General features: G+C 35.8%; 1 protein-coding gene across 1 annotated transcript in view; it reads left to right on the forward strand.

Annotated features, from left to right (window-relative positions):
- Nucleotides 1-1,485: 1,485 nt before the first annotated feature.
- The window catches only part of ATG2B (autophagy related 2B), a 58,502-nt gene continuing 50,669 nt past the window's right edge, over nt 1,486-9,318 (forward strand). The window contains exons 1-6 of the mRNA XM_023536625.1: nt 1,486-1,503; nt 2,697-2,859; nt 5,160-5,312; nt 5,774-5,876; nt 7,152-7,314; nt 8,044-8,223. Of these exons, the coding sequence (XP_023392393.1) occupies nt 1,486-1,503; nt 2,697-2,859; nt 5,160-5,312; nt 5,774-5,876; nt 7,152-7,314; nt 8,044-8,223 (780 nt within the window). The remainder of the gene's footprint in view (nt 1,504-2,696; nt 2,860-5,159; nt 5,313-5,773; nt 5,877-7,151; nt 7,315-8,043; nt 8,224-9,318) is intronic.

The raw sequence follows: 9,318 nt of genomic DNA on the forward strand, positions 1-9,318 counted from the left end.
TGAGGGCGGTGGATATGCCTAACCAAAATGAAAACATCAAATAAAGCAGTGGTCCTCAATCTTTTTGGGATGAGAGACCAGAGAATCTAATGCCTGGTGATCTGAGGTGGAGCTGAGGCAGTGATGCTAGTGCTGGGGAGCTGCTGCAAATATAGATGAAGCTTGGCTCACCCGCCTGCCGCTCACCTCCTGGTGTGCAGCCTGGTTCCGAATGGGCCATGAACCGGTATCAGTCCGCAGCCTGGGGTTTGGGGACTCCTGAAATAAAGCATCTAGTAAACATTTGCTGTTTTTTTAATTTATTCATTATAGTGTGCTGTGTTGATGACCAAGATGAATCTTGATGTGATCCTTCGATATAGCTACTCAAACATCTGATTCCAAATTCAGTTACTTTTGACACTTGATTTTAATGACTTTCATTACTGAAAAAAGAGAGCTCACAGACTCATAGATCAAGATGGAAAAATCACATCATTGGAGATATCTCTAATGTTTCAATTCTCAGCCAAATTCAGTTACTTTTGACACTTGATTTTAATGACTTTTATTACTGAAAAAAGATAGCTCACAGACTCATAGATCAAGAAGGAAAAATCGCATCATTGGAAATATCACTAATGTTTCAATTCTCAGCATGGGATTATGTGGGAATTGGTTGTGACATTCCTTTCTTTAATTATTCTTGCTAATTGATTGGAAGGTATTGCATTTACATATATATATATATATATATATATAAGATATATGTTACATATATATAACTTTTCTATATATAAGTTATATACATATATATAACTTTTCATAGTTGGATTTGGTTCAGTCCGCCCCATCCATCAATTGCAATTGATAGAATTGATATTGTGAGTAGTATTTCTAGGTTGATGGTTGGTGAAATTCAGTAAAGTACTATATATATATGTATATATGTATGTATATGTATATATGTATATAAATTTAAAACCCATTTTAAAAAACTTTTTGTTCTGTAGACTTTTAGATTCATTGGGGGTAATTTTCCATGTTTTCAAACCTTTTATCACCCATGTAGATAATGAATTTAAAAAAACGTGTTTTTATAGACATTGTTTTAGCAACAAAATCATGTAACTGAAAACATTTCCAAATATGATTTTTCAAAGCCTTCTCTCCATGTTACAAGTGTTCTTTGAAAAGCATTTGCTTTCTCACTCATTATTAGTGTGATATCTTTACTTGGAAAAAGTAAAGTATGTGTTGTTTTTTTTGGAGTATACCTGCTAGGTAGCATGTGCTACTCATAGCCATCTGTCATCACATAAATGGGCAGCATATTTAGAACTCAGTGTGGAAGAAAATTGCTTTTCATCTTTAAATTCAACCCTTAAATATTTGGCTATAAGAAAACCCAAGAAATCAAGAAGTTATTGTCACTTTCTGTCTCTTTACAAAGAGTCTACTGTTTAAAGGTCTGTTTTTATTATGTAGAAGTTTTAGTGTGCTGAAATGGAAAATCCAAGTAGGGTACCGCTCTTCCTCATTGTGGAACTACTCACTTTCTTTTTGTACCAGTCCGATGTATAGCCTCTTGTCATTTTACTCCACATAAGTTCCTAAAGGCTATCTGTCCTCATCCCCATGGCTTCATTTACCCCTGTGTTTATAATGCCTTTCTGTATCTTCAGCCCAGATGGCTCTTCTGAGCTCTAGACTGGCATTTCTAGCTGTTTCCTAGCCATCTCTACCTAGATATCTGCTCAAATTTATTCTTTGGAACTGACCTCTCCATCTTCCCCCTAACCAGCTTCTCCGGTAAGTGGTACCACTGTCTAAGCAGTTGCCCAAGCCAGCACCTGGGAGTGAGTCATCATTCCTTCTTTCCTTTAACCCTCGTGATGGCATGTAATTCTGTTTCCTGATACATTACAGAACCCATCCGCTTCTGACTGTCCTCAGTGTCACCTTGCCAAACCAATTTCTCTGGCTTCTCGTACTCCTAATAGCCTTTCTGCCTGAGTTTTGCTTTCCTCCAATGCTCTCTACCGGCAGCACTTTCAGAGTGGCCCACTAAAAGTTCTGATCCCATCATGGCACCCTTGCTTAAAATCTTTCAAGGGTTTCACATTGCCTTTGAGATAAACTTCAGACTTTACCATGAATTTCAAGGCTCTTTGGATCCCACTCTCCCTTATCTGTGGAGCCTTAACTCTGGCTCATCACCCTGGCCCACTGCACTGAAGCTAAAGTAGCTTTTCTTTTTTCAGATACTTCTGTATCTCCGACATGTATGCTTGTACACTCTGACCTCTGCTTTTTAAAAAAATCCTTCCACATGCCTTTGTCTCTGCCTGGAACACTTTGCCTGGTTAACTCCTCATCTGGTTAACTCCTCAGCCTTCTGGTGTCAGCTTTAAATAGCACTTCCTCAGCTGGCCTGCCTTGAATCTCCAGGTTAGGTTCTTTTACACACTCAAATAGCACAATGCGTTTTCTCTGTCATACACCTCGTCACACTTTAATTATGGGTATCTTTCATGGTAAGTTATCTTATAGCTTAGTGAGGACCGGAAATCATCTTTAACTAGATCTCTGCTTCCTGTATCCTAGTGCCTGACCCACATATGCGTGTATTCAGCATCTTTGAATAAGTTACCAATTTTAAGTTCTTGTTCTCGTGATTTCAAATTGCACTTACTTTTTTTACTTTTTCTCTTTAGTGTCTCAATGAGATCCTGGAGTCAGCAGATGCACCTTTAGAAGTCACGGAAGGATTCATACAGTCAATTTCTTTGTCAGTTCCATGGGGCTCTCTCCTACAGGATAATTGTGCACTGGAAGTGAAAGGGTTAGAAATGGTCTTCCGACCTAGACCTCGCCCAGGTAGCTGTGTTACTTGTTTCTGTTTGTTTCCATTTTTGTTTTTCAGAAGTTGGGAAAAGTAACCTAATTGCTTTAAATTCAGTATTTAATTTATTTACGTTGTATTTGTGAGATTTCGGTAGATAAATTATTAGGATATGGTTCTATGTAGGGTGTGTGTGATTGTACTTTTAGCATTATTTCTCTCTCTATTTACACTATTTACCCTGTTCACCCACAGGAACTTTAGTATGCAGATGATTGGTTTAATCGTTACCTATTATCTCTTGTGTTTTAAAGATTCAAAGTTGCCTCAGAAAGCAAGGAAGTCCTCAAAGATTGATGAAGCTGTTAAAAGGACACAGGATTAGGCTTACAAGGGCTCCTTCTCATTGGCCAAATCTGAGAAAGTTCAAGTATCAAAAAGAACAGTGACAATAATAGATTATAACACACTAAATAAAAAAAAAAACACCCTAAGTCTATATTGATATAAATAAATAAGTATGTAAGGGGGACAGAGAGAAGGCAAAGCTCTTCATTACAGTAGAGTACCTACTTATAAACATAAACAAAATTAATAGAATTCACCATGTTTTCGGCTACCATAGTAAAAATTGATACAGACCAGAATCATCAATAAATGCTAATACCATTGGTGTGAAGGGTTGTTGAAGAGCTTAATATTTAGTCAGTATTAACTAGCTCCCACTGATTATGTATTATTTACAAAGAGAAAAAGAGTTTCTTTTACAATGGAGAAAATCGACAGTCACCACCAATATCACATGATCAAACTTAACCTCATCAGTAATGGGTCCAACTGACATCATGTGTGTCCTGATAGGACTGGACTGAGAAGGACACAGCATCACTTACCTACTGTTCCTGCTAGAAGTGCTTAATCTAAATCAAATCATAAAGCAGTCAGACACCCAAAATAAGAGAAATTCTGTAAACTAAATGGTTGGTACTATTAAAAAATGTCAGTCTCCTGAAAGAAGAGAAAGGCGTGGAGGAACTGTTTTAGATTAAAGGAGGCTAAAAACATGATTAATTAGAATATATAATCCTGTTTCTTTCTTTTCCTATTTTTGTTTGTTTCTTTTTTACTTTGAAGAGTGTCATAGGGGCAGCTGGGGAAATTTCGGTATGATTTGTATGTAAGATTATTGCATCAGTGTAATATTTCTTGGGCGTGTTAATGGTATTGAGCTTTTTCAGGAGAATGTTCTTGTTCTTAGGAGTTACATGTTGAAGTATTTAGGAGTGTTATGATGTTTGTAGTTTACTTTCAAATAGTTCAGCAAATGTATGAGAGAGAGAATTTTATAAACCAGTAAAGTCGTGATGGTAAATTGTCTTAAATTATGAACTTAATTTTTTTTTTCATTGACAAGTGGTTTGTAAAGATATACTTGAAGAATTATAATCTCAAGTGCTGTCTGAAACACCAGAGTTTAAATTATGCTATGTAGAATTGTAGTGCCTCCATTTCGAAAATTGGTAGTCTGTGCATGGAGATCCTCCTTAACAACCTGGCGTTTAATTAACAAGAATATTTTATCTTTAACCTTGATGAGTAGATATAATAATACTTGCCTATGGAAAGTCAAACATTTTCCCCTTACTTTAAAAATACTCTATTAGAAGGGCTTTTAAATTCCATTTCGGAAGGCACTAATTCTAGTAGTCTAGGTTTGCTTTGAATAACATGAGGAAGTGTGGTGGAATTCTCTCATGAGAGAGGATCTGGAAAGGATTTTTCAGTTCATGTATTTCAAATTTGGTCTGTCACTGTTTTTAGTAAATAAATTTTTATTGGAACACTACCATATTCATTCATTTATTCTTTCTGGCTGCTTTTGCACCGGAGTAGTCATGATAGAGACCATATGGCCCTAAAGGCCTAAAATACTGACTATCTGATCCTTTACAGAAAGTTTGTTAACCCTTACACTGTAGTATATTGAACAGTACCACGTGTGTGTAAAATACCCATTAAATACTTGTTGAATGAACATATGAATTAATATTTGGCAGACATACATCATATAATGAGAGCATGTAATTTTATCTTTAACCTTGGACTTTTTATTTCTGGACTTTTTCTTTGGTCTGTTCCCCCAAACCCCCTTGAGACTTAAGGTGATGCTTAAGTCTCAAGAATGATTTCTAGAATATTATATCCCTAGATAATACCATGATGTTCAATATCTCATGGAGAGTTAAGAATTTATCTATTTGAAATGTGTTATTTTAAGAAATGGCTTTATTGTAAGTACGAGAAATAATTTAGGATTAATCTGTATTTTCTGCAGCATCTGGTTCTGAGCCTATGTATTGGTCAAGTTTCATGACCAGCAGTATGCAACTGGCAAAAGAATGTCTTAGCCAGAAACTAACAGATGAACAAGGAGAAGGATCCCAGCCTTTTGAAGGACTTGAAAAGTTTGCTGAAACCATTGAAACAGGTTTGGCATTATTGAGTATTTTAAAATTTTTTAGATTTTATTTAGTACCTTAATGTAGTAAGCCTTGTATAAATAGCCATTGGACTGATTTTTAAGTGAACTGTTCTCACTTCAGAACTTTAGAATTGAGATTATTTTAAATATTGTATTCAATTTAATTTCATGTTCTTTTGTACCCTATTTTCTCCTTTGTTTATTTTATTCTGCTTGCATAATGAAGGGATTATAATTCAGCAGATAGCTTTAGGTACTGCCCCAAGTGTCTATTGAGATGTAACAAAGGGTGAGTGCTCAGTAAGGCAAAATAGTTATTACAGAACTCAAGATTTGGGGATTTTTCAAGAAAGGAATTCATTTCAATTTTATTTTGTAAGTTTTTATTAAACTAATTTAGCATTCTTTCAAAGTTTTTATTTAGTTTACATATATCTCTTATGTTGATGATTACATGTTTACTCTAGTACTACGAAGAGTAAAAGTCACTTTTATAGACACTGTCTTGAGAATTGAACATGTGCCAGAAAATTCCAAAACTGGGACTGCACTTGAAATTCGAATAGAAAGGTAAGACTTCTTATATCTGAAAACAAATGGCCCTATTCTTTTCCTTTATGAATAATAAAATCTAACTCTTATATTAAATTTCTGGATGCTTTTGGAGATGAGAGGGGATGATATTAAATTAATATATTGCATAATTTCAGAAGTGCTGCTCTCCTAACTTATGTTCCAGTCTCATTATTGAAAACTTAAAAGTATCAGTTGGGATATAATTATGTATAATATGTTGAATTCAAAACAAGTAATTCTCTTTTAGTTAATATCAAATGAAAACAATGAATACTCGACTGCTACTGAATAAGACACTCCTGTTGGAGAGTTTCAGTTTTTTCACATAAACAATGTACTATTTAGGTGTATCTCGTTAACACGAGAGGCTTTTTTGCTTTGCTTTCTTCTATCCAAGTGCTGCCTTCGTGAGAAAGGCTAAGACTACAGTCTTCTATGAGGATTCGGTGAGGGGATTTTATGGTCAATATGTGCAATAGTGGTTTAATTAAGAAGATATAAACACACTATTTTTAGTTTTCTGTGTATGCCCACTTAGAGCTTTATAAATAGCTCTAAGACAGGGTTGGTTTACATTCTCAGAGGAGTGCTGATTTGAGGTAGTAACTGCTCACCTGTGTCTTATGCCATATGAACAGTCAACAGAAATAAGCCGAACGAAGTACGTGCATTGAGCACACCAGAGACACTTGCGTATGGATCTGTGGGAGACCTTTGCCAGCTTTTAAGCAGCTATATTATGATTTGTCTTTCATGAAACATACCTATTAGTGAAAGTTATTGTTAACATCTTTGAAATTAGGTTGTGTTACCTTCACTGTTATGTTAACATCTCATGCATTTAGAATTACATTCTTTATTTTGTTTAAACTGAAGACTAGTCATAAGAATTTATAGAATAGTCCTCAGAATGCAAGAAGTGTTATTTATGTCGGATTGTGAATTGGAGCCAAATGCTGTCTCACTGTTAGCAGAGATACTTGTGAGGGAGCTCAGGAATTGTGTTTCTTGAAACTAAATAAGTTACTCATTCCCCCCCCCCCCCAATTTTAGGAGCCTCATGAAGTTATCCTTCTTGAAGTTACGGTCTCTTTGTGAAAATACTTACTGTAGTAAAACATGCTAATATTGACCCGCATCACAGGCGTATTCTGAGGAGTGCTAACTTGAAAAATCTCTTAGCTTAAAAAGCTATGTGCATTTCTTATCATTGCAAGTAGATTTTTCTAGGAGTTGTATGCACATGCTCTTTTTGTTTTTAACTTTCAGAACTGTATACTGTGATGAAACTGCTGACGAATCCTCGGGAATTAATGTACATCAGCCCACAGCTTTTGCTCACAAGTTACTTCAGCTCTCTGGAGTGTCTCTCTTCTGGGATGAATTTTCTGCATCAGCCAAATCTTCCCCAGTATGTTCAACTGCACCCGTGGTAAGAAAACAAAACAAAACAAAAACCCCAAAACTAAATCATAGATTTTTAAAAGGTTTAAATGAGAGCTGTTAAATTTTGCAAGGATGTATAACATGTGTTAATGAGTTTCCATCTAATCTGGAAGTTAACACAAATATTCATTAATGGGGACATATATTTCAGAGATTTTAAAACACTCAAAATTAATGCCTTTCCTTTTTGCTGTGTATTAATTTGATAGAGAAACATTGGATACTGTGTCCTGGGGGAAAATGGTATTTACCATCTAATATCCTTATAAAATAAGCAGGAAATCAAACAGTGTTTGTTCACATTTGTCTTACATAGGAACGTATTGCAGAAAATTTATCTTACAAATCGTATTTTAAAAAAGCTTTACGATTAAGGAGCTGTTTAATTCCCCCCAAGAGCAGAGACTCCTTTTGGATACTAGAATCATTCTTTAATTTACCTTTTGTGTTATTTCACAAATCAGATTTTCTTAGTTATAGAATGTCTGTTAATAACAGTTTTCCTGTTGCTGTAATTTGAACAGATGCTGTGCTTTTTTTCATGAAGTCCTTTTCCATGATTTGTGTTTCAGGCTAGCTATAAGTTACAAGTTTATCCATTGTAACACAGTACAGTTTTGCATGTCAAATATTTTACTCTTCTTAAGGTGACATTTGTATTTTGCATTTCGATTTATTTACAGTAAAGTACTTTTTTCCTGTTGCATTATTGTAGGAAACTGAGCCAAAGCTGTCACCTAGCTGGAATCCCAGAATCATTTGTGAGCCACACCCACAGCTAACTAGGAATTTACCAGAGGCGGCGCCCTCTGACCCAGTGCAGATTGGAGGGCTAATGGGTAGGTTGGAGTTGAGTCTCACATTGAAACAGAATGAAGTACTTCCTGGAGCCAAGGTCAGTATTTGTTTTATTTTCTATAGTAAAAAACAAAACTACAAGTATTTTTTAATCTGTGCAGTGACCACCGACGGTCACTGCAGATTCCCCTGTAGCTGCAGCACCACTGTCCCCGAGTCAGCATTTTTCCTCTCAGCCGGTGCCCGTACGCGTAGGTCACAGGAAGCCTTTGCCCTTCTGTGCAGCTCAGGTCTTAGAGTTTCCTCCATTACTCACTTTCCCCCATTCCAGCAGTTCAGAACGTTCATCAGTTCAGATAAGTAGGAATTTACTATTAAAGAATCTCTTTCCAGCATCATAAAATGAAATTTAAAGGAGGTGAGATTTGGAAAGCCAGAAATTTACTAAAGATGTTTAATTATGTGGAAGAATATTCACCTTGCGTGTATTTTGAATGAGGTGACCACTTTTATCATTGCATAATGTTGATGAAGAGATTGATTTTTTTCATGATGTCTCAGCTTTCTGAAGATACTGTAAAGACTCTGTACCTATTTTTTAGAAAACAATATTGAACAGTTTGTTGTAGAATCAGGAAACATACATTTATTCAGTTAAAAATGTATTTTCCAAGTGTTATTTTCAGACTTTGAAAATGAATTTTCTGTGTAATCTCTGTAAAATGCAGTTTAAGTTGAGAATATATTTGGACTTACTCATTTGTGTATTCACTGGCCTACCTAGCTCTAGATGTTCGAGTGACTGTTATATTCCAGGCCCGAGCAAGCTCTTAGGATAGATGCAGAGATGAGTGGAATTCAGTCTTTGCCTTTTAATAAATGATACAATACCAGGGATAGAAATTGCTGTGGGAACATGTAAGAGTACATGTGACTGTACATTAAAAGGCTGTCAGAGGATCGAAGGATCCCCAGAAGGTCTTTCTTGGATTAGAACACCTGACTGGAGATAGAGGAGGAGGAATGACGGCATTCCTGTTATTGATTGTCCCCTCTCCCCTGTCCTACCCCAGAGGGTGCAGAATCCTTTTGCCAGATTTTAAGTCTATAAAATAACAGGATGGATTGTTAATGGAGCAAAAAGCCATAGTTTTGTGTAAACACTATAGGGAATCCCCTGTCTCATAACATC

The sequence above is a fragment of the Pteropus vampyrus genome, unplaced genomic scaffold (genome assembly GCF_000151845.1).
Source record: "Pteropus vampyrus isolate Shadow unplaced genomic scaffold, Pvam_2.0 Scaffold164, whole genome shotgun sequence".
Lineage (NCBI taxonomy): Eukaryota > Metazoa > Chordata > Mammalia > Chiroptera > Pteropodidae > Pteropus > Pteropus vampyrus.